Below are 25,808 nucleotides of genomic sequence, written 5' to 3' on the forward strand. Positions count from 1 at the left end.
TCTTTTTGGGTTGTAGTGCACTGAAGAAAACTTTTCTACAAGGCAAGTTCAGAGATAAAAATGCTTATGAGTGGACACAACTTTGAGGCTCTTCACTGCATGAATATTTCTTTGTTTTAATATCATTGAAATGATTTCTGTTTGTTTGCTTAGTTTCTTGTAACTTTATGACTAGGGCTCAGATTCAAAGTAACAAGAATGGAACAAAGCATTATTATTTTCAATTATTTCTACTAGGTGAAGCTAACCTAAGGTCAATGGTGGGGTCACCTCTGGACAGAGGAACATTTCAAAGAATTTCTCCTCTGGTAAAAGTCAGAAATCACACAACACCAGGTTATAGTCCAACAGGTTTATTTGAAAACACAAGCTTTTGGAGTCTTACTCCTTCTTCAGGTGTTAGCCAAGGAACAGACTTGCTTACCTGTGCCAGGTTCTCTTTCAAAGTGTCATCATTCTTTCTGGAGCCAATCTTCCTCTTGAGGATAATCATGTTTTCCACCCCTTTCTTTCTCACTTCACTGATCAGTTCACAGACCGTTTTGTTCATGTTAATGTGGTATTCATCCAGCTTCCCCTGTTTTGTTTTTAAATGTGCCAAGAGTTCCAATTACAACAACGGTGAAAACTGTTTATTATTATTTTCCCTTTAATGATATGTGGGAATCAGTGGTATTGCTAAATGCTTCTTCAGCTGAGTGACTGCCAGGCCGATATAGAAGGCTGTTAAGAGTTAACCCCATTTCTGTGTGCCTGGAGTCACATGTAGGCCAGAGCAGGTAAGGACGGCAATAACTTTTCCAAAAAAAGGCATCAGACGGTTTTTTTTAATGACAATTGATGGTAATTTCATGGTTGCCATTACCGAGACTAGCTTTGGGGAAGTCAGAGAATTACAGAAGTCTTAAGGTGCAGAAATAGGTCATTTGGCCCATCATGTCTGCACCAGCCCTTCAAATGAGCATCATGACTTGGTGCCAATCTACAGTTTTTTTTCGCCAATAGCCTTGCAGATTATTTAATCCAAACAACCATCCAATGTCCTCTCGAATGTCTCAGTTGAACCTGCCTCCACCACACTTCCAGGAAGTGCACCTACACCCTAACTGTGCAATTTGTACAGAAGTTTTTTTCTCATACCACCCTTGCTTCTTTTGCTAATCACTATAAGGCTATACCCTCTCAGTTTTGTTCCTTTTACAAATGGGAATACTTTCTCCCTATTTACTTTGTCCAGCCCAATTTTGAAAACCTCAACCTGATCTTTTGGTGGCCTTCTTCTCTCCATGGAAAACAGACCCAACTTCTTCAATCTATTCTCATAACCAAAGTTTCTCCTCCCTGGAGTTATTCTTGTAAATTGCTTCTGAACTTTCTCCAATGCATCCTTCCTATAATGTGGCGCCCAGAACTGTATGCAATACTCCAGCTGAGGTCTAACAAGTGTTTTATACAAGTTCATCATCATCTCTTTGCTCTTGTACACTGTGCCCTGTTAAAAATCCATGGATAGAGTATGCATTATTTACTTCTCTCTCCACCTCTCCTGACACTTTCAATTATCTATGCACATAAACACCCAGGTCCCTCTGCTCCATGCGGCAGAGCCAAGATAGTTTTGTCAAAGGGAAATCATGTTTAACTAATTTATTGGAGTTCTTTGAAGCAGTAACTAGTGCTGCAGATAATGGGGAACCAGCGGATGTAGTGTATTTAGATTTCTAGAGGACATTTGATAAAGTTCCACATCAAAGGTATTTGTGGAAAATAAAAAGCTTGTTGTATAGGGTATGGCATGGATTGGAATATTGGCACTGATAGAGGATTGACTTGGCAATAGGAAGCAGAGAATAGGAATAAGTGGGTTCTTTCTAGGCTGCAGGATGTCACAAGTGGTGTGCCACAGGAGTCGGTGCTGGGGCTTTGACATAGAAGCATTTGGATGAAGGGATCGAAGGTATAGTAGGTAATTTGCTGATGACACAAAGACATGTAGGAAAGTGAAATAACTGCACAGAGGCTGGTCTCCCATCACCACGTCACCCTTTATTTACTGTGCACAGTACACTAGCTGTGGCCAGCCAGCTCAGAGTCAGTCCCTGAAGTCAGGAGATTCTGAATCTCCTGTTTATATCTGTCGGACAGGGTTCTCTGATTGGCCCAGGTTAACAAACCCAATCAAGGATCTCACAGTAAATAAGATCCACTTGATTCCAATCACTACAGAAAGCTTTCAAGAAAGGTTAAGTTCAAGTTCTCAAGGTTAAAGCAATCAAAGGGTACAGGAAGCAATCAGAAACAGGGTATTGAGTTGGAGAATCAGCCATGATCATATTGAATGGCAGAGCAGGCCCAAAGGGCTGAATGGCGTACTCCTCCTATATTCGATGTTTTTTTTAATGAAAATGAGTTGTGAAGAGGATATAAGGAGCCTACAAAGGAATATAACTAGGTTAAGTGAATGGGAAAACATTTGGCAAGGAATACAATGTGGGAAAGTATGAAATTGTCCATTTTGGCCGGAAGAATAAAAGAGAAGCATGATGAATGGTTGCAAAGTTATGAGATACAGATAAATCTGGGTGTCCTAGTACCTGAATCACAGAAGACTAGTGCGTAGGTACAGCAAATAATCAGGCAAGCTAAGAGAACATTATGGTTTATTGCGAAGGGAATTGATGCAAGAGTAAGGAGGTTATGCTTAAGTTTTACAGGGCATCTGGAGTTTTGTGTACAGTACCTGCCACCATACTTATGGAAGGATGTTGATGCATTGGAAACAGTTCAGAGAAGCTTTACTGGACTAAAACCTGGAACGGGCAGAATGCCATAAGAGGAAAGTCAAGACCTGTATCCCCTGGAGTTTAGAGGCGTCAGAGCGACTTAATTGAAACATATAAAACTCTTGTCGGGCTTGACAGTGGATGCTGATAAACTATTTCACTTGCCTGAGGAGTGGAGCACAATCACAGAATTAGGAATTGATATTTAGACTGAGATGAGAAGAAATATATTCACTCAAAGGATTGTAAACCTTTGAAGCTATGGGTGCTCATTTGTTGAATATTTACAAAACAGTAGTTAATAGGTTTTTTCACACGTATGAAATTCAAGACATGAGGTTAATGTGGGAAGGGGATCAGAATGACAGAGCAGGCTCAAAGGGTCAAATGATCTACTCCAGTTCCTATTTCCTATGCTCTTACAGGAAACACGGCTGCTAATTTGCATTCAGAAAGCTCCAACAAATAACGATGTGCTACTGGCCAGATAATCTGTTTTTGTAATGGTGATGGAGGAACAAATATTGTCCTAAGATAGTTCCCTTGAACTTCTTCAGAATAATGCCATGGGATCTTTTATGACCACCTGGGAAGACAGGGGGGGATTGGTTTAATGTCTCTTCTGAAAAACGGCACGTCTGATAACGTAGCACTCATTCAGTGCTCACTAGGGTGTCAGGCTGGATTTTTATGCTCAAGTCTAGAGTGGGACTTGAACTCATGACTTTGAGCGAGATTGCGACTGACTGAGACACCACTGACACCTATAGTGTCTCATTAACAGCTGACATAACCAAGGCAGACTTAACTACTAGCAGTTGTTGAGGCAAAAAGCACAGATGCATTCAGGGGGAAGTAGAAAGTAAAGGAAGGGAGGAATAGAAAAATAAAATGAAGGTAGATGAAATAGAGTGGGAGGGGTATGTGGACCGTAAACTGAGCTGAAAGTTTTGATTCTCGGCTGTAAATTCTAAGTAAGTATCTACACTTTTTGCAGTCAATTTAGGGATGAATTCTCACCTTAACCCTATTCCACTGCTCAGATCCTACACCAGGGCGTGTTCTGATTATTTTTCTTTGAACAGATTTCTGATCCAAATCCATCTATCCTCACCTGAATTATGAATGTATCCAGTATCTGCTTGGGTGCTTTAGCCGAGATAAGAACACAGAAATAGATTGCATATTTTAATATATTACAATCTAGCTACATGCACATACCTTCAATGCAATACAGGATGCAAACAGATCTCTGACCAAAGCATCATATTCCTGCCTCACTTCTTTCCTGATCTCATCTTTCAGCTTCGCATTCTCTTCCTCCAGGTTGGCCAACTTTGCCCGGAGAGCTGTGATCTCGATAATTATCTCATGACTGAGATCAGCTAACTGAGAAAAAAAAAAGGATTGAAATCAACACAGGAATTGGGTAATTTGGCCACTTAGTCACTGGTAGCACAAACTAGAGTAGTCCAAAAAAACAGACATGCTGTCGAAACTATGGGCTACCCAACGTACACAAACATTATGTCCTTTTATCGCCATACCTTATCCATGTCTGATTCTGCACAATATGAATTGGCCAATTCATTTGGAGCTCCAGCCAGTTCAGAGCTGTTTTTCTACAATGCACAGTCATGGATTCCTTCCCCTTCACGAAGGCTATACAAATTCTGCATGTTAACAGGAATGCCCTGTCCACGTATGTTTGACATTACCGGCTACTCACTAGTGTGCCACTCAAGCAAGCTGTAGATGTTTATACTGGATTATGTATCATGACAAGCTAGATTTGCTGCCATTATTTGAGTCTGTATTCATGTAATTTAAGAACTGAGCAATTTGCATAGTTAAGCTCAGTTTTGATGAATCTCTGTGACCAAATAGATGGTGCTGCCACAGGATTTCCTCTAGGCCCAATTCTCACTAACATTTTCATTACTTTCGATGATGAGAAACCCATTTTGATGGAATAACACTTCTCTTCCTACTCCTTGCACATTTCTAATATATAGATTATACATTTGCTATATTTCAATTTACAGCTGCATGTGAGAATTTTCTTTCTCCTCTACATCCCTACATTCATCTTTGAAATGCAGTCGTCTAACAGGCTTGCGCTCTTCAATGAGCGAGTTGAGAAATCAGCTCTTGGGTTCTCTGTCACTGTTTTCAACTCACCTTCACTGGTTAATCATTGTGTCCGTGTGAATCCTTAACTATGAGATTGGTATCGTTGGCAACTTGGTAAATAGGGCACAAACCCTTTCCACTCTGTGCAAGTTTGATGTTGAAATAGGGCATGTCAAAGCCATCCAGCAGGATATGGACTACCATGCTCATTGATCACTGTGTACCACACAAACTCATGAATGGGACTAAGAACTCCACTTTCAGTCCTGAGAAGACCGATCCCATACTATTTCAGAATTACCCTGAAAGGATAAGGTATCACGAAGGTTTGAGCAACAGGTAAAACTGGCCATTTAACACTGCTACCTTGCAGTAGCAACATTAGTGGTGTTCTTCGTCAATAGGATGCTACCACCGAGCCAAAGGGATATCCTGCCTACTGCACAAATGAATAACGTGGAATACAAATATTAAATGCTAGGTGAGAAGGCCACAGGTCCCACTGACTGATGGATCATAGCAAACAACATATTCCATTGGCTGTTTACATCTGGTAGAGTACTGGCTGGACTGAACCAGCCCACTGCTTGTAAAACTCAGCACATAACATGTGATAAAAAGGTGTAGAGCTGGATGAACACAGCAGGCCAAGCAGCATCAGAGGAGCAGGAAGGCTGACGTTTCGGGTCTAGGCAGTTCTTCAGAAATGGGGGAGGGAAGGCGATTCTGAAATAAATAGGGAGAGAGGGGGAGGTGGATAGAAGATGGATAGAGGAGAAGATAGGTGGAGAGGAGACAGACCGGTCAAGGAGGCGGGTTTGGAGCCAGTAAAGGTGAGTGTAGGTGGGGAGTGAGGGAGGGGATAGGTCAGTCCAGGGAGGACGGACAGGTCAAGGAGGCGGGATGAGGTTAGTAGGTAGGAGATGGGGGTGGGGCTTGAGGTGGGAGGAGGGGATAGGTGGGAGGAAGAACAGGTTAGGGAGGCGGGGACGAGCTGGACTGGTTTTGGGATGCGGTAGGGGGAGGGGAGATTTTGAAGCTTGTGAAGTCCACATTGATACCATTGGGCTGCAGGGTTCCCAAGTGAAATATGAGGTGCTGCTCCTGCAACCTTCGGGTGGCATCGTTGTGGCATGCCGACTCTGCTCCGCCCACTGCCGACACTGACGTTGCTCCGCCCACCACCTCCACAGCCAGCAGCTCCAGAGGAGACAATAGCACCCAGCCCTGCCGAGTCTTCACCATCCCCCAGATCTCCCCCTTACTGAGGACGAACGGTCAGTCCTCAGTAAAGGGCTCACATTTATCCCCCTCCACCTAACATCAACGAATACCACTCACGCTTGGACGTTGAACAGTTTTTCCGCCGCCTCTGCCTCCACGCTTCTTTAACCGTGAACCTAACCCTCCCTCTACTGACCCCTCCTCCCGCCTCCAACACACCCCCTCCTCCTGGACACCACCCCAAGGCCTCCTACCCTCCCTCGACCTCTTCATCTCCAACTGCCGTCGAGACATCGATCGCCTCAACCTCTCCATCCCTCTCACCCACTCCAACCTCTCCCTCACAGAACGTGCCCTCCGCTCCCTCCGCTCCCATCCCAGCCTCACTATAAAACCCGCGGACAAGGGAGGCGCAGTTGTAGTATGGCGCACTGACCTCTACATCGCCGAGGCCAGTCGCCAGCTCTCTGACACCTCCTCATACCGCTTCCTTGATCATGACCCCACCCCCAACCACCAAAACATCATCTCCCAAACCATCCACAACCTCATCACTTCAGGTGACCTCCCACCCACAGCCTCCAACCTCATCATTCCCCAACCCCGCACTGTCCGTTTCTATCTCCTTCCCAAAATCCACAAACCTGACCCCACTGAACTCATCTCCACTTATTTTGACTCCATTTCTTCCCCTTGGTCCAGGAACTCTCCACCTACTTCCGTGACACTACCCACGCCCTCCACCTCCTGCAAAACTTCCGATTCCCTGGTCCCCAACACCTCATCTTTACCATGGACGTCCAGTCCCTATACACCGGCATTCCCCATACAGATGGCCTAAAAGTCCTCCGCTTCTTCCTGTCCCGCAGGCCCGACCAGTCCCCCTCCACTGACACCCTCATCCGCTTAGCCAAACTCGTCCTCACCCTCAACAACTTCTCTTTCAATTCCTCCCACTTCCTACAAACAAAGCGGGTGGCCATGGGTACCCGCATGGGCCCAAGCTATGCCTGCCTCTTTGTAGGATACGTGGAACAATCCCCCTTCCGTAGCTACACTGGCCCTATCCCCCACCTCTTCCTCCGTTATATCAAAGACTGTATCGGCTCCGCCTCGTGCTCCCACAAGGAGCTCGAACAGTTCATCCACTTCACCAACACCTTCCACCTCAACCTTAAGTTCACCTGGACCATCTCTGATACCTCTCTCTCCTTCCTGGACCTCTCTGTTCCCATCTCTGGCAACCACCTGGAAACCAATATCCATTTCAAGCCCACCGTCTCCCACAGCTACCTAGAATACACCTCCTCCCACCCACCTTCCTGCAAAAAGGCCATCCCCCATTCCCAATTCCTTTGCCTCCACCGCATCTGGTCCCAGGATGAGGCATTCCACTCCCGTACATCTCAGATGTCCTCGTTTATCGAGGATCGCAAATTCTCCTCCACAGTGGTCGAAAACGCCTCGACCGTATCTCCCGCATTTCCCACAACTCATCCCTCACACCCCCTCCCTGCAATAACAATCAAAACAGAATCCCCCTCGTCCTCACGTACCACCCCACCAACCTCCGAATCCAACGCATCATCCTCCGACACTTCCGCCATCTGCAATCTGACCCCACCACCAAAGATACTTTTCCCTCCTCACCCTTATCTGCTTTCCGGAGGGGCCACTCTCTCTGTGACTCCCTTGTCCGCTCCACACTCCCCTCCAGCCCCACCACCCTCGGCACTTTTCCCTGCAACTTCAGGAAGTGCTACACCTGCTCCTACACCTCCCTCCTCACCCCCATCCCAGGCCCTAAGAAGACCTTCCACATCAAACAGATGTTCACCTGCACATCTGCTAATGTGGTATACTGTATCCACTGTTCCCGTTGTGGCCTCCTCTACATCGGGGAAACCAAGCGGAGGCTTGGGGACCGCTTTGTGGAACACCTACGCTCGGTTCGCAACAAACAACTGCACCTCCCAGTCGTGAACTATTTCAACTCCCCCTCCCACTCCTTGAACGACATGTCCATCCTGGGCCTCCTGCAGTGCCACAATGATGCCACCCAAAGGTTGCAGGAACAGCATCTCATATTTCGCTTAGGAACCCTGCAGCCCAATGGTATCAATGTGGATTTCACAAGCTTCAAAATCTCCCCTCCCCCTACCACATCCCAAAACCAGCCCAGCTCGTCCCAGCCTCCCTAACCTGTCCTTCTTCCCACCTATCCACTCCTCTCACCTCAAGCCCCACACCCATCTCCTACCGACTAACCTCATCCCGTCTCCTTGACCTGTCCGTCTTCCCTGGACTGACCTATCCCCTCCCTAACTCCCCACCTACACTCACCTTTACTGGCTCCATCCCCACCTCTTTGACCTGTCTGTCTCCTCTCCACCTATCTTCTCCTTTATCCATCTTCTATCCGCCTCCCCCTCTCTCCCTATTTATTTCAGAATCCCCTTCCCCTCCCCCATTTCTGAAGAAGTGTCTGGACCCAAAACGTCAGCTTTCCTGCTCCTCTGATGCTGCTTGGCCTGCAGTGTTCATCCAGCTCTACACCTTGTTATCACGGTATTCGAGATCCGGTTTCACCAACCCTGATAACATCCTGAATTTTATGTTCAATTCCCCTTGTAATACAACATAGAAACATTGAAATCAGAGCAGGAGTAGGCCATTCAGCCCTTTGAGCCTGCTCCAATATTCAATATGATCATGGCTGATCATCCAACTCAGTTCCCTTTTCCCGCTTTCTCCCCATATCCTTTGATTCCTTTAGCCCTAAGAACTACATCGAACCCCTTCTTCACAACATTCAGTGTTTTGGGGCCTCAACTGCTTTCTGTGGCAGAGAATTCCACAGGTTCGCCAATCTCTAAAAGATTGAATCCCATTAAACTTCTTCATTATGTGCTGTACCTGCATTCTAACCATTTGTAACTCATGCAAGAGACTATCTAAATCCTCTACACCTTGGAATTCTGCAGTCATTCTCTGTTTAAGTAATATGAATGCAATGCTGGAACTGTATAAAATGCTGGTTAGCCCCCAGCTGGCACTCTGTGCACAGTTCTGGTCACCACATTACAGGAGGGACTTACATTACAGGAAGGACTTAGCTGATGTGGAGATGGTACAGAGAAGATTTACAAGAACATTGCCAGGGCTTGAAGATTGTTGTGAATAGGAAAGTTTAGAGTGGCTGGGGGTTGTTTTCGGTAGAACAAAGGAGACTTAACCGAGGCGCAAAAAATTTTTAGAAGCCTAGATAGAGTCAACAGGGAAGACCATGGGTGATTGCCTGTGTGGATTTCCACCGGGTGCTCAGATTCTTCCCACAGTCCAAAGATGTGCAGGTTAAGTGAATTGGCCATGCTAAATTGCCCATAGTGTCAGGGATGTGCAGGCTAGATAGATAAGCCATGCTAAATTCTGGGTTATAGGGATAGGGTGTAAGACTGGGTTAGGATGGGATGCTCTTTGGAGGGTCAGTGCCAACTCGATGGGCTGAATGGCCTCTTCCCGCACTCTATGATTCTATGACCTGTTTCCCCTGGTGGAGAAGAGGTGAATCAGCAGATGTCACAAACTGAAGGCACTTTGTAGAAGGATTAAAGGAGGCATGAGGAAAGCATTTTCACCCAGAAGGTGGTGGGTGTCTGGAATTCATGTCCAATTTGGTGGTGAGGACAGAAACCCCCAAATAATTTAAAAAGTCCCTGGACCTCTACCTGAAGTGACATAACCTGCAGAGCCATGGAGCAGGAGCTGTGTAATGGGCGAGAGCTAGTAGGAACTGCAGATGCTGGAGAATCCGAGACAACAAGGTTCAGAGCTGGATGAACACAGCAGGTCAAGCAGCATCATAGGAGCAGAAAGGCTGACGTTTCGGGCCTAGACCCTTCATCAGAAATGGGGGAGGGGAAGGGGGTTCTGAAATAAATAGGGAGAGAGGGGGAGGCGGATAGAAGATGGATAGAGGAGAGGATAGATGGAGAGGAAACAGACAGGTCGAAGAGGCGGGGATGGAGCCAGTAAAGGTGAGTGTAGGTGGGGAGTTAGGGAGGGGATAGGTCAGTCCAGGGAGGACGGACAGGTCAAGGGGGCAGGATGAGGTTAGTCGGTAGGAGATGGGGGTGCGGCTTGAGGTGGGAGGAGGGGATAGGTGGGAGGAAGAACAGGTTAGGGAGGCGGGGACGAGCTGGGCTGGTTTTGGGATGTGGTAGGGGGAGGGGAGATTTTGAAGCTTGTGAAATACACCTCCTCCCACCCACCTTCCTGCAAAAATGCCATCCCCTATTCCCAATTCCTTCGCCTCCACCGCATCTGCTCCCAGGATGAGGCATTCCACTCCCATACATCTCAGATGTCCTCGTTTTTCAAGGAGCGCAACTTCCCCCCCTCAGTGGTCGGGAACGCCCTCAACCGGGTCTCCCACATTTCCCGCAACTCATCCCTCACACCCCGTCCCCACAATAACAACCAAAAAAGAATCCCCGTTGTCCTCACGTACCACCCCACCAACCTCTGGATCCAACGCATCATCCTCCGACACTTCCGCCATCTGCAATCCGACCCCACCACCAAAGACATCTTTCCCTCCCCACCCTTATCTGCTTTCCGGAGGGACCACTCTCTCCGTGACTCCCTTGTCCGCTCCACACTCCCCTCCAGCCCCACCACACCCGGCACTTTTCCCTGCAACCGCAGGAAGTGCTACACTTGCCCCCATACCTCCTCCTTCACCCCCATTCCAGGCCCCAAGAAGACATTCCACATCAAGCAGATGTTCACTTGCACATCTGCCAATGTGGTATACTGCATCCGCTGTACCCGGTGTGGCCTCCTCTACATCGGGGAAACCAAGCGGAGGCACGGGGACCGCTTTGCAGAACACCTACGCTCGGTTCGCAATAAACAACTGCACCTCCCAGTCGCGAACCATTTCAACTCCCCCTCCCATTCCTCAGACGACATGTCCATCCTGGGCCTCCTGCAGTGCCACAACGATGCCACCCGAAGGTTGCAGGAACAGCAATTCATATTCTGCTTGGGAACCCTGCAGCCCAATGGTATCAATATGGATTTCACAAGCTTCAAAATCTCCCCTCCCCCTACCACATCCCAAAACCAGCCCAGCTCGTCCCTGCCTCCCTAACCTGTCCTTCCTCCCACCTATCCCCTCTTCCCACCTCAAGCCGCACCCCATCTCCTACCGACTAACCTCATCCCGCCTCCTTGACCTGTCCATCCTCCCTGGACTGACCTATCCCCTCCCTAACTCCCCACCTACACTCACCTTTACTGGCTCCATCCCTGCCTCTTCGACCTGTCTGTTTCCTCTCCACCTATCTTCTCCTCTATCCATCTTCTATCCACCTCCCCCTCTCTCCCTATTTATTTCAGAACCCCCTTCCCCTCCCCCATTTCTGATGAAGGGTCTAGGCCCGAAACATCAGCCTTTCTGCTCCTATGATGCTGCTTGACCTGCTGTGTTCATCCAGCTCTGCACCTTGTTGTCTCGCTGTGTAATGGGCGGCTGTTTGTGTTTTTTCTCCCTGTCTCTGGTCAGTGCAGACACAACGGCCTCTTCCTGTGCAGTTTCTTGACTATAGTGAGAAGAACAACACAATGGTTTTCTCTCTCCATTCGCTGCAGCTCAGAGTTTGTGGTCATTACAGTCTGTACTTTGTTCCTGTTTGCAGAGTTGCCTCAAAAACCACACTCTCAGGCTAATGTGTCACAGGCCATTTAACAGGAAGAGTGGTGACACCAATGGCTCGTAAATAGTTCCACAGCCCTACCGAGAGTAGCTGCGTCACCTCCACTCACTCACTCGTGACTACCCACCCTCTACGTTCCCAAAATTCCCTAGCCCCTGACAATGCCAGCGTAGGGGGTGGGGGTGGAATGGAGGAACAACAATTAATAATACAAAAAATAGAAAGTCATTCAAATAGTTTCTGTCAGACCTCAAGGGGTGTATCTTCAGATTGTGATACTGAAGGGAGCAATGCAGTTTCTGTTGGATCTCTCCTGTCAGTTGTTGTTGTTGGGACAGCAGGTTCCTGCTGCAGTCCACAGAATCATAGAATCCCCAGTGAAGAAAGAGGCCATTTGGCCCATTGAGTCTGCGCTAACCCACTGAAGAGCATCCCACCCTATCCCCACAACCCGACATGGGGGTTGTTACCATGGCTAATCCACCTAACCTGCACATCTTTGGACTGTGGGAGGAAACCGGAGCACCCGGAGGAAACCCATGCAGGCACGGGGACAACATGCAAACTCCACACAGTTGCCTGAGGGTGAAACTGAACACAGGTCCACGGTACGGTGAGACAGTGCTAACCATCGGGCCACGATGTTGCCCAAAATAAAAAGGAATACCTCTGCTTTACCACTGACACCAAGATGCAAGGCCCTTTCAAATCATTTCCAAAATATGCGGCCCAATCAATGTGATAAAATGGACACCTGATTGGTGTTCATCGAATCATAACAGTACCAAAGAGGACCTTTGGATACCCAGTCTACACCGCCAAAGCTACACTATATCTGCACTAGTTCCACTTTGCAGTACCAGGCTCATAGTCTTGAATGTTGTGACAATACATTATATTATACTGTTCTTTGATTCCACTCCAAAAAGCCAGGACATGAAGCAGCTCCAATTGACTAAGGAGGCAAATAATCTTTCTAGTACTGGATTATTCCCTATTTAGCAAATACTCCAGTCCAGACCCTGAAATAACTGCACAGAGGTTGGTATCCTGTCACCAAGTCACCCTTTATTTATATTTGCACAGTACATTGGCTGTGACCAACCAGCTCGGAGTCAGTCCCTCAAGTGAGGAGATTCTGAATCTCTTGTTTATATCTGTTACCCGGAGCTCTCTGGTTAACAACCCCAGTCAAGGATCTCATAGTCAGTAAGATCCACCTGGTTCCAATCACTACATCATTCCCCCAAAATGTCTGGGAATGTAGGCCTGGTCTTTCTCTTGTAGCTTTTCCTGCGACATTCTCACCCCATGTCCAGTTCCTCTGACTCGGACTCTGAGATGGGCAGCATGTACCGGGCCAGAGGGCATCTCTTGCACCCAGGCCGTCTCGCGAGAGTTTCCTCCTCTTCTTCCAGCAGTAATGGTATCGTGGCTGCACCCATCTCAGACTCTGAGGTTTCCTTGACACGCAACAGAGGGGGAGAAACTACAGTTTCTGTCAGGCATTCTGGCTGCTCTGAGGGGCCGGGTATGTTTTGCTCTTGCCCCATTTGTGAGGTCGCGGCTTTTGAGTGATCCACATGATTGTCCAGGACCACCTCGCCTACTCGAACTTTGCAAGTCACAGTACCTGACTTTGCGTTGACCTCACCTCGTACCCATACAGGACCATTTCCTGGGTTGACCCCTGAAGTAAACTGTCTCTCTCGCTCAGAGGCGGCACGTGGCCAGCATTGGTGTTCCTGCTGCTGTTTCAACTGCAGCCCCCCCCCCCCCCCCCGCCCCCCCCCCCCCCCCCCCCCCCCACAACCCCGAGTTTTGGCAATATCAGGTTAACCTGGTGTGGAGTCTTCTCCCCATTAGCAACTCTGCTGGAGCTATCCCTGTTGTTGCGTGAGGGGTGGTCCTATAATCGAACTGAAACCGAGACAGTATGGTATCAAGTGAAGCTGTAGACTGTTTTGTTAAACCTGACTTCAATGTTTGGGTCCCTGTTTCTGCCAGCCCCATTGGATGACGGATGGTATGGAGTTATCCGAACATGGCCGAATGCCATTTGAATTCCCTGTGTAGTCAACATGTAACTGAGTCCAGGGTTTACCTGGCCATTCCCACAAATGTGGGGGCACCGGTGCAGCCAGTCTTGCCCTTGTTGGCACTCTGAGCACTGCCCTACCAACGCAGCTGTGTCAGCATCCAATCCTGGCCACCAGAGATAACGTCTTGCTAACATCTTCATTTTGGAAACCCCTGGATGACCTTGGTGTTCTGAGGATGGGTCACCGGACCTGAAACGTTAACTCTGTTTTCTCCTTCACGGATGCTGCCAGACCTGCTGAGCTTTTCCAGCAACTTTGTTTTTGTCCCTGGATGATCCTGGTGGAGTTCAGCCAGTATCTGGTGGCGACCTTTACTCGGGACAATCACCCTTGCTCACCATAGTGATATGTCGTCCTCTTCGGTCTCACCGGGTCCAGAAAGGTTTCAGGGCTGGATGAACACAGCAGGCCAAGCAGCATCATGGAGCAGAGCCTGGTCTGTGTTCATCCAGCCCTGCGCCTTGTTGTCTCGGATTCTCCAGCATCTGCAGTTCCTACTATCCCAGAAAGGTTTCAATCCTGTTTCCAATGACCCTTCTGTTTCTCCTATTTTGCCAGAACAGGATCTTTCTGTGACCACAGTTGGATATTGTCAGCAGTGATGGAAGGGTGTCCAGAAAGTTCCAAACCTGTACGGACACTTCCAGGGGAAGACACCCTCCTGGAAAGGGGCCTATAAGTTTTCTTACTCAAATCAGGCATTATAGGACTCCTTTGATGTCTCCAGTCTGCATACCAGCAGCAACTGTAATGGCTTGCCAGCCCAGATCCTGAAAAACTTTTTAACCATGTGTGCAAGGCTCAGCTTTGTTGTGGGTTGTGCTGTGGGTTGGCCTAGGGTCCCTCCGTTCAGGACAGGCCCTGTGTGAGGCTCTGTGATTGCCTACACTCAAGTGGTGTTCCCCAAGATTGGTCGGACAGGTAAGGGAGTCCACTTCCATTGGGATGCCCTGTAGCTCCCATGCTCCACTTGTCGCATTTTCTAATGACAATGCCAGTTGTACTGCCTGTTTGAAGTCCAATTGGACTTCAGCCAGTCGGCAATTCTGCTTGGTTACATCACTAATCCCAAATACCAAATAATCTCTCAGCATCTCATTCAGGGTTAACCCAAAATCACATGCCTCTGCCAGTCGTATTAACCTCATCAAAAATCCCAATACTGATTCCCCTGATTCTTGAACTGCCAAATAAAACTGATAATGTCTCAAAATTAGAGGAGGTTTGGGGTTGTAATGTTCCTTAACCGAATCTGTCAACCCTTGGAAGGTTTTAGTGCCTCTGGGCAAGTTAAGCCCCTAATAACCGAAAATGCTGCAGATCCACAAGCAGTCAGAAGAATTACTCGTTGCTTTTCATCTGCCCCAATGACATTGTCTTTACTGCCCAATAAAAAATATTGCATTCTTTCCGTATACTAGGCCCAGTCTTCAACAGCAGGATTGAACGAGTCAAGGTTTCAAAATAAAGGCACGATGCCAGAAATGCTTACCTCAACTCAAAGACAACTGCTCAGGCATGTATTTTCTCCCATCACCACTGAAATAACTCGAGAGAGGCCGGTATCCCATCACCAAGTCACCCTTCATTTACTTGTGCATACTACACTGGCTGTGGCAGACAGCTCGGAGTCACCAGCTCAGAGTCATCCCCGCAAGTCATGAGATTCTGAATCCCCTGTTTACATCTGATAGCCAGGGCCCCCTGATTGGTCCAGGTTAACAGCCCCAGTCAAGGATCTCATAGTCAACATGATCCACCTGATTCCAAACGTTATAGACCCATTCTGGATTAATAATCCCTGTCCGCAACTGATATGCACACACCGTACCCAATGAACAGCAAAGGTCAACTCGACTTAAACTTCCCACAGAGGCTGCCTGACCTACTGCATTTTTGCAGCAATTTGTGTTTCTAATTTCAGAGTCCCAACATCCTCAGTATTTTGCACCTGTACAGTAGTAAAAGGAGGTTTATTTACCTGGCAGCTAAGTGTTGCAGATGATGTTTGGGATTTCTGCATTCCCTTCATTTCCTGAAAAAAAAAATGTACAGAGTATTAATTTTCTAGGTACGATATACTAGATTCTGTGTAAAGAAGAATTTTTAAGCAAGAAATTCTTGATCCCCTTTGAAGAGCAAAACCTTTCCTTCCCATATTCAAAATATTGGAGAGCTGTATGTAGAACATTGGCATACTGTCACTTTCGAAGATAATTTCTGTGCACAGCAGATTCTTTTTCGCCCAGGAACAAACCACAAAATTCAACAATCAGCTTCACAACTGGGGCCCTAAGACAGATATAGCTGAGACATGAAATCGAGCTGCACTGCAAAATAGGCAGTCAGTCAGCAATCTTTTCTTTGTTCACCCATGGACTGTGAGCATCACTAGTTAGTTCTGCATTTATTGTCTATCCCTAGTTGCCCTTGGATTCAACTGTATGTCTTGCTAGGACAGCCCAGAGGGCAATTAAGAGTCAACCATATTACTGTGGGTCAAGAGTCACATGTCGGTCAGACAGTTTCTTTCTCTAAAGGACATCAGTAAACCAGATGGGGGTTTTTTTAACAACAATCAACAATGGTTTCACGGTCATCATTAAACTTTAATTCTGAGATTATTTTAATATATCTTTTCAAGCTATAAGTAGAAAAAGAGGAACAGGATCTTATCTTGGCTGCATAATGAACATGATATCAATATGACTACGAAGTGGTCATTTTTAGTTCCTATCAGATTTAGTAAGTGATTCAGGCATATTTCCTTAACAGCCAGCATCACAAGGTCCACCAGTTAAACAACTGATTTCCATTAGATCACTGCAGCCCAGGATTTCAAGTTAGAATCTTATAAATAGAAGATGAAAAGCTGAATTGCATTGCCTTAAAATCTTATTCCTTTTCATTTGATTTTAGACGACAAGATTCTTCAATGAGAAGGAATCTAATTATCCCCCTGTCATTCAATGTAATGTATGGTGTTGTCACGGTCTGGTAATTATTAGGAAAAAAAACTGTTAAAGGCAACTCCTTTGTGAATAAAACACGTAATCTAATTGTAACTAGATGCAAGAAGCTAAAAACGTGGCTACTGCAAGTCACATGATTGTACAACAACAAGTTCTATGTCGATTACACAGATCTTGTGAGACTGAGGGAAGAACCATGGGTGGGAGATGAGCTGTCTTCAGATGCCAATACCTTTGACGGAGCGTAACTTAATTTTCCCTAGGTCACCCGGCAACAGCAACTTTCTTAGCTGGTTAGGTAAGAATCATTCAAGAAGGGCCAACTGCCTAAATAAGATTCCATCTTGAACCTTCCTAGGAGAAACACCTATTCAGGCAGAGCGATTAAGGAAGAATGGGAGACATCTTGAAACAGTTTGTGGCCCACTACAATATAACTGGGCAGTTAAGCCAGAATACTGGCAGAACCAGAAATCAGGAATCTTCTCTCTCTTTCCCTCCCCTAAAATTTGCTGTCCTGTGAAATCTATCTATTCAGCCACAGAGGCTATTGCAGTTACTGAATTTGACTTCAAGTGTTAACCTCGTCATGGCAACAAGGAACTCAAGCAACAAGCCCAATAACATACCTCAGAAATTTACTGGGGTTTTCTATTTATAAGTACTCTTTTGGATTTATTGCTAATCATTTAAATCTCAATATCCGAAATTTCCCATTATAGAGTTAGAGTTATAAAATAAGACAGCATAGAAACAGATCTTTCTGTCCAACTAGGCCACACTGACCATGTTGCCACATGCCTGCATTTGGCCCATATCCCTCTAAACCTTTTCTATTCACATACTTATCCAAATGTCTTTTACACATTGTGACTGTTCCTGCATCCACCACTTCCTCTGGCAGTTCATTCCACACAGGAACCATTCTCTGTGTAAAAAAGTTGCCCCACATATCCTTTTTAAAACTTTCTCCTCTCACCTTAAAAATATGCACCCACCATAGAGGAAGAGCCTTGCTATTCATCTTATCGATGCACCTCACAATTTTATACACCTCTATAAGGTCATACCTCAACATCCTATGCTCCGGTGAAAAAGTCCCAGCTCAAAAACTCAATCAAGTTTGTGAGACATGATTCCCTATGCACAATGCCATGCTGTCTACCCCTAATCAGCACGTGCCTCTCCAAATGCGTGTAAATTCTACCTTTCAGAATTACCTCAAACAACTTACCCATCACCAATATCATGTTCACAGGTCTATAGTTGCCAGGGTTCTCGTTACAGCCTTTCTTAAACAAAGGCACAATATTAGCAACCCTCCTGTTCTCTGGCACCTCACCTGTGGTTATAGGCGATACAAATATTTCTGCTACAGGCCCTGCAATTTCTTCCCCAACTTTCCACAATATGCTGGAATACATTTGATCAGGTGCCAGAGGTTTACCCACATTTATGTTTGCTAAGACTTCCAGCACTTTCTCTTCTGTAATGTGGGCTGTTTTTTAAAACATCAATATTGATTTCCCTGAGTTGTCTAGCCTCTATTTTCTTTCTCCACAGTGAAAACTGATGCAAAATATTCATTTAGTATCTCTTCCATTTCCTGGGGTTCAACATTTGGATGACTTCATTAATCTTTAAGGGGCCGTACTCTCACTATAGTTGTTATTTTGCTCTTAGTGTACTTGTATAATCTCTTTAGATTATCCTTAACCTTATCTACCAAGGCTATTTCATATCCCCTCTTTGCCCTGTTGATTTCCCTCTTAAGGATGCCTCTACACTCTTAATATTCTTCAAAGAGATTCATTTGATCCCAGTTGTCCATATCTAATATATGAATCTTTCTTATTCTTGACTAGAACCTCAATGTCTTTATCTATCCAATGTTCCCTACTCTTACCAGCCTTACCCTTCACTCTAACAGGAACATAATGCCTTTTAACAATAATAATAACAATAATAATGTTGATAATGTTATTTATTTATTAAGGAGAGCACATGGGTCATATTAATCCACAGTTCATCGATGATGGACATGTCTCATGATCATGACAAATAATGTAATCATCACTGAACCTTTCACTATCAATATCCTGGGGGGTTTATTGTTGACCAGAATTGCAACTGGATGAGCCATATAAATACAGTGGCTGTAAAAACTATTAGAGACTAAGAACTCTGCAACAAATAACTCACTTCCGGACTCCCTGGCCGAACACTCAGATCCTGTGTGGACCAACTGGTGGAGGCATTCACCAACATCTTCAACCTCTCCCTCTTACAAGCTGAAGTCCCCACCTGCTTCAAGAAGACCACCATCAGCCCCGAAAACACATGATGTGTACCTTAATGACTACCGCCCAGTAGCTCTAACCTCAATAATCATGAAGTGGTTCGAGAGGCTGGTCATAGCCCACATCAACTCCAATCTCCCAACTGGTCTCAATCCCCTACAATTTGCCTACCGACATAACAGGTCCACAGCGGATGCCATATCCTTAGCCCTGCACTCATCCCTGGAACATCTGGACAATAAAGACACCTACATCAGACTCCTGCTCGTTGACTACGGCTCTGCCTTCAACTTCATTATGCCCTCCAGACTGATCTCAAAACTCCATGACCTTGGTCTCAGCTCTGCCCTCTGCAATTGGACCCTCAGCTTTCTGACCCATAGGCCACAATCAGTGAGGATAGGTAACTGCACCTCCTCTACAATAACACTCAACACTGGAGCCCCCCAAGGATGCATCCTCAGCCCCCTACTGTACTTCCTGTACACCCACAACTGTGTTGCCAAATTCCAAATGAATGCCATCTACAAGTTTGCTGATGTCACCACTGTAGTGGGACAGATATCTAACAATGACAAGTCAAAATACAAAAGGGAGATAGAGGGCTTGGTGATGTGGTGCAATGAAAACAATCTGTCTCTCAATGTTGGCAAATCTAAAGAACTGATCATCGACTTCAGAAAGAAAGGAGGAGAACACGCCCCCATCTACAACAATGGAACTGAGGTTGAGAGAGTGGAGAACGTCAGGTTCCTGGGAATGATGATAACCCGATGACCTGTCTTGGGCTTCCCACGTAAATGCAACAGTCAAGAAGGCACAACAACGCCTCTTCTTCCTCAGGCGGCTCAGGAAATTTGGCATGTCCATAAGGTCCCTCACCAGCTTCTACAGATACACCATTGAAAGCATACTGTCCAGGTGCATAATGGCCTGGTAACTGCTCTGCCCAGGACAGTAAGAAACGACAGAAGGTGGTGTGCACAGCCCAAACCATCACGGAAACCAACTTCCATCCATGGGCTCTATTTACATGGCTCGCTGCTGCGGAAAGGCAGTCAACCTCATCAAAGATCCTTCATTCCCTGGTAATGATTTCCTACAACCCTTCCATCGGGCAGAAGATACAGAAGCCTGAACACACGCACATACAGGTTCAGGAACAGCTTCTTTCCGGCCATTTTCAGACTGATAAATGGACTCTAGCCGCAAATAATGTAACCTGTATGCCTCAATGGCATGGGTGGCACGATGGCTCAGTGGTTAGCACTGCTGCCTCACAGCGCCAGAGAATAGGTTCAATTCCACCCTCGGGCAACAGTCTGTGTGGAGTTTGCACATTCTCCCCGTGTCTGTGTGGGTTTCCTTCGGGTACTCCGGATTCCTCCCACAGTCCAAAAATGCGCAGGTTAGGTGGATTGGCCATGCTAAATTGCCTGTAGTGTTCAGGGACGTGTAGGTTACAAGGGGATGGGTCTGGGTGGGATGCTCCAAGGGTCAGTGTGGACTTGTTGGGCCGAAGGGCCTGTTTCCACACTGTAGTGATTCTATGTAAAAGTCTTTGTGATCTGTTAAATCCTTTGCTTGCTGTGATCTGCCTGTACCGCTTGTAAACAAAGCTTTTCACTGTATTTCAGTACACATGACAATAAAATCACTCAATCAAAGCCTGTCCACCATCTACAAGGTACAAATGAGGAGTGTGATGGAATATTCCCCACTTGCCTGGATGGGTGCAGCTCCAACAATACTGAAGCAGCTTGACACCATCTGGGACAAAGCATTCCCATCTCATTGGTAGGCCATCCTCCATCTGAAACATTCATTCCACCAGCATTGCACAGTGCCAGCAGTGCATGTCATCTACAAGATGTACTACAACATTTCACCAAGATGATAATTAATACTTTTTCCAACATATTAAGTATCACCTGCTTCCCCACATCACCAGAGGAACCAGATATCATAATATTGCTGGAGAAAATAGTGTATTATGATGCCACGCAGCAGGTTCCTGTCCAAATTGAGACATAATCTCACAAACACACACACACACACACACACATATGAATGTAAACAAACACAGGAAATATGCATACCACATCCTTTACAGACATACGCCAATCTGATGAATCTACCACATGTCTTCTGTTTGCTATCACTAACATATCCCTTCAAAAGGGAGGAAAGTGAAATCAATGTGAAATCAGCGCAAAACAACAGTCACAACGTAAACTTTTCAGACTCAACAACCAAACACAAAATTTTTCTTGTTAAACGGACTGTTCCGTACCTGTTCCTTTTGGTAAAGCAGCTGGTGTTCCCGACGAAGTATGTTTTCATAACACATGGAATAAGTCTCAAAGTTGCTGCGCTCTCTCTCCATTACATCACAGGCTAGAGTCAGAAGGCAGTCTTTTAAATGGTCTTTGCTGAAAGTAATCTGTCAAAAAGATCATCAAATCTTTGAAGCACGTGGCAAAGTTTTGCTTCATATACACATCATTGTAATGTTACAGTTGTGGTACAAGGTTTTTGGCTTGTGATTCCAACTACCCATGCCCCATTCCCACTTCCAGAGGGGATTAAACATTTATTTAAATAGAAACAATGAGCAGGGCTAGAGGGAAAAAAACAGGAGATCGGGACATAGTCATGATGCGCATTTGTAGAGCAGGCGCAGACAGATGGACCAAATGGCCTCCTTCTGCATCATAACAATTCTGTGATGCCTCAACACGAAATGAGATCGCAATTCCCCTGAGATTAATCCATCACTCTTCAGCCATCACTAAACCCCAATGAACATTCTAGTCTCAGTCTAATGGAAAGATTTTGCCTGACTCCAGTGAAATGCCTGTAGACACACAGAGCATGGCTAGCTGCTGGTGACTTCAGTGGGCAACCACAGCGGAACAGAACTAGCTGTCTGTGGAGCAGCAGGAGAGGACTTATGAAAAGGTATGCAAAATGGAACTGAAACCCTTGCTACTGAGTGGGTTGATTGGGATGTCCTGTCAAAATTGAAGTGCTTTCCCAACAGAGCAACACTGAAGAAGTGTTCTGAGGGTCACCGGAACCGAAATGTTAACTCTGTTTTTTGCCTTCACAGATGCTGCCAGACCTGCTGAGCTTTTCCAGCAACTTTGTTTTTGTTCCTGATTTACTGCATCCGCAGTTCTTTTGGTTTTTACTGAAGGCTAGGAACCACATACAGGAAAGAAGTGGAAGCTTTGCAAACTGCAAAAACGGTTGCCTAAATTGGAGTGTATTAGCTATAAGGAGAGATTGGGCAAACTTGGATTGTTTTGCTAGAGCACCGGAGGCTGAGGGGTGACCTGATAGAAGTATATAAAATTGAAAGAGACATGGATAGGATGAATAGTCTGAGTCTTTTTCCAGGATTGGAACATCAAATACTAGAGGGCATGCGTTTAAGGCGACAGGGGGAAAGTTTAAAGGAGATGTACAAGGCAAGTTTTTTTTTACAATGAGGGTGGTAGGTGCCTGGAATACGCTGCCAGGGGAGGTGGTAGAAGCAGATATGATAGCAATATTTAAGAGGCATTTAGACAGACACATGAACAGGCAGGGAATAGAGGGGAATATGGACCATGTGCAGGCAGATGGGATTAGTTTAGAATGGCATCATGGTCAGCACAGACATTGTGGGCCGAAGGGCCTATTCCTGTGCTGTACACTTCTATGTTCTATATTAAAGTTACTACCACCCCTCCCCATGTTTCACCAACAGACTTCCATTTACCTGAGCTACAGCTATTCCAAGATCCATTAACACATGATTGAAAGCCCAACGAAAAGAAACCAGATCTAACTTTATTTTTCATTTGGGATATTCCACAAATTAAATGTTTAAAATAACAATGGAACATAGCTGGTATCTACAGCATTACAAAATGACTGTCTCTGACACAAGCAACTAAAATAAAGAGATTTAACTTTACAAGATCAATCATTTCAATCCTGATCAGAATAGTTACTTAGCTTGCGAAATGACCTTGTTAACCAAGACATATTATTGGCACTTGATAGCAAATTCACAAGTAACAAAGTCACAAGCTTATTTTAAGTTTTTAAAGTGCCGGCAAATCAAACCTGGTTTTATACCTCTTTATCAGTCTCTTGTGAATACTCCTTCAATTTTTGAACAAATTTTTCAACAATTTGAGGCCTCACTATCAAGACATTTTCTGTCATGGCTGAATGTTTCCAAACATCTGGAGGAAAGGAGAATTTTAATTGTTTAAGTTGCATTTCTTCACCCTTTTTAACGACAGTGTTTAAAACATCTTCGATGCTTGCAAATCAGGTATTTTTAATACTACTGCCCTTCAGTTCCAATACATCATCATCTGAAGATCTTTACCATTTCTAACTCTGTAAAGAACAGTGACAACCAGTTTAGCTCCTGTGATGAAAAATTCAAGAAATAGGAGCCACAAATTACATAGAGTCATAGAAAGTCAGGCAGAACTGGGAAAAGTATTATAGCATTCAATACCAAGAAAGGCCATTGGAGTGGACACTATGAATAGGTTCAATGACTTATTAACAGGATATTATCCGGGAAAGACAGGATAAATAAATGTAAACTATTTCCACTGGTTAGGGATTCTCGAACTAGGGGGCATAATCTGAGAATTAGAGCCAGACTGCTCAGGTGAGATGTTAGGAAGGACAAAGGGTGCTGGATGTTTGGAACTCTCTTCCATAAATGACAGTGGATGCTGGATCCATTGTTTGTTTTAAATCTGAGATAGATCTTTTTCTGTTAAACAGAGGTATTAAGGTATATGGAGGTGGGGTAAAGATCATTCATGAACTCATTGAATGGTGAAACAGGTTCGAGGGGCTGAATGGCCTACTCTTGTTTCTTTGCTACCAATTGATTGATGTTGTGAAGAAAACAAACTAGTTTAGTCTATGGATGTTTAATGTTAATAGAGTGCTCTTCAACTAAAATTTTAAAAGCCAGAAATAAACAGGCAGGAATTCATGAATCAAATAATCACATATTATCCAATTAATTAGATATTGTTAGTTTCAGTCAATAGCACAGGTGAGAAACCTGAATACAGAGAAGGAGAAAGATATAACTGTACTAAATTGAGAGGAGAGTGAGAGATAGAAGTTAAATGCATTTATATTGTGCCTTTCATGGTTTCAGAGCATCCTGAAATACTTCACAGCAAATGGGGCACTTTTGAATTGTCATCATGCAGAAAATGAAGCAGCCAACTGTATACAGCAAGATCCCACAAACAGCAATGTAATAACATATTTTGTGATGTTGAATGATGAATAAATATTGCTATAGTCACTAAGGAAAACTCTCCTGGTCTTGTTAAAACAGTCCTGCTGCAGCTATGGGGAGGAGGTGGCATGGTGGGTGTAGTGATTGTAATGAGGTGAATATGAGTTCCCTGACTGGGGCTGTTAACCTCGTCCAATTAGGGAGCCCTGGCTGACAGATATAAACAGGAGCATCTGAGGTTCTGTTCACTCTGAGAGCTGGCTCTGATGAAGGCGGACCTGTGTCAAGTACTATGCACATGTAAATAAAGGGTGATTTGGTGACAGGATGCTGGCCTCAGTGGAGTTATTTCAATGGCGATGTCACTGGGCTAGTAATCTAGAGCCCCAGGCTAATAATCTGAGGGCATTGGTTTGAATCCTACAATGACCGATAGTGAAATTGCAGTTCAATAAAATCTGGAATCAAATGCTAGCCTACTAGGCTCTTTACCTGAATGCATGCAGCATTTCTAACAAGGTTGATGATAGAGATAAAAGAATGTGGCTTGATAGCTGTTAAGAGAGACATGGTTGCAAAACAGTAACCTACGCAAGTGAGGAATTATCAGCCTTTTGCTGACCGTATCATTCTTTACCTATTGGCAAAGTTGCTTCACCTCTGGCTCTTTCTGACATAACAAGCGTTATCTCCTTTGCGATTTTCTTCTGAAGCTCATGAATCATGTAACATTCCATGCTTTCAAGAATTTTGTGCAGCTTGCAACAAAATAAATGCAGACAGGGTGGTCAGTTATTTCAATTTTCATTTGGGTTTGTACGAAGGCGCAATGAAATCTCGCGCTAACTCAGTGTACATTATCAGTGTAGATTTCCCATAATGTTGCTCACAGACAAGAACAAATTTGTATCTCTCTGCAAATGTTTGCTTCTCTGTGTCTTCTCTGTCCTGTTTTATCTTCTGTCTCTCCCTCTATCACTGTCTATAAAGATGTCAATTTTCTAATTACAATCTTTCAATCTCTTCCTCCCATCTCCAAAAAACTGGAAGGTCCTCACATTTAGTAAACCATCAAAAGACTATCTCAAGGCCTGGACACTGGTGTGGACAGCAAAAGAAAGGACAGGTAGCAGATCAGAAACAAAAACAGAAGTTGCTGGAAAAGCTCAGCAGGCCTGGCAGTATCTGTGAAGAGAAATCAGAGTTAATGTTTCAGGTCTGGTGACCCTTCCTTAGAACTTACTCAAACGTTTGAGAAAGGGTCACCAGACCTGAAACATTAACTCTGATTTCTCTTCA

The 25,808-nt window shown here is 45.2% G+C and overlaps 1 protein-coding gene across 1 annotated transcript in view; it reads right to left on the minus strand.

The window, feature by feature from the left end:
- The window catches only part of si:ch73-242m19.1 (coiled-coil domain-containing protein 162), a 66,629-nt gene that overhangs the window by 11,659 nt on the left and 29,162 nt on the right, over positions 1–25,808 (minus strand). The window contains exons 11-16 of the mRNA XM_020519985.2: positions 25,147–25,267; positions 23,363–23,472; positions 21,528–21,677; positions 15,944–15,997; positions 4,005–4,172; positions 425–577 (exon numbers count right to left, since the gene is read on the minus strand). Coding sequence (XP_020375574.2) covers positions 425–577; positions 4,005–4,172; positions 15,944–15,997; positions 21,528–21,677; positions 23,363–23,472; positions 25,147–25,267 — 756 coding nt within the window. The remainder of the gene's footprint in view (positions 1–424; positions 578–4,004; positions 4,173–15,943; positions 15,998–21,527; positions 21,678–23,362; positions 23,473–25,146; positions 25,268–25,808) is intronic.

Source organism: Rhincodon typus, chromosome 5 (assembly GCF_021869965.1).
Source record: "Rhincodon typus isolate 14 chromosome 5, sRhiTyp1.1, whole genome shotgun sequence".
Taxonomy (NCBI): domain Eukaryota; kingdom Metazoa; phylum Chordata; class Chondrichthyes; order Orectolobiformes; family Rhincodontidae; genus Rhincodon; species Rhincodon typus.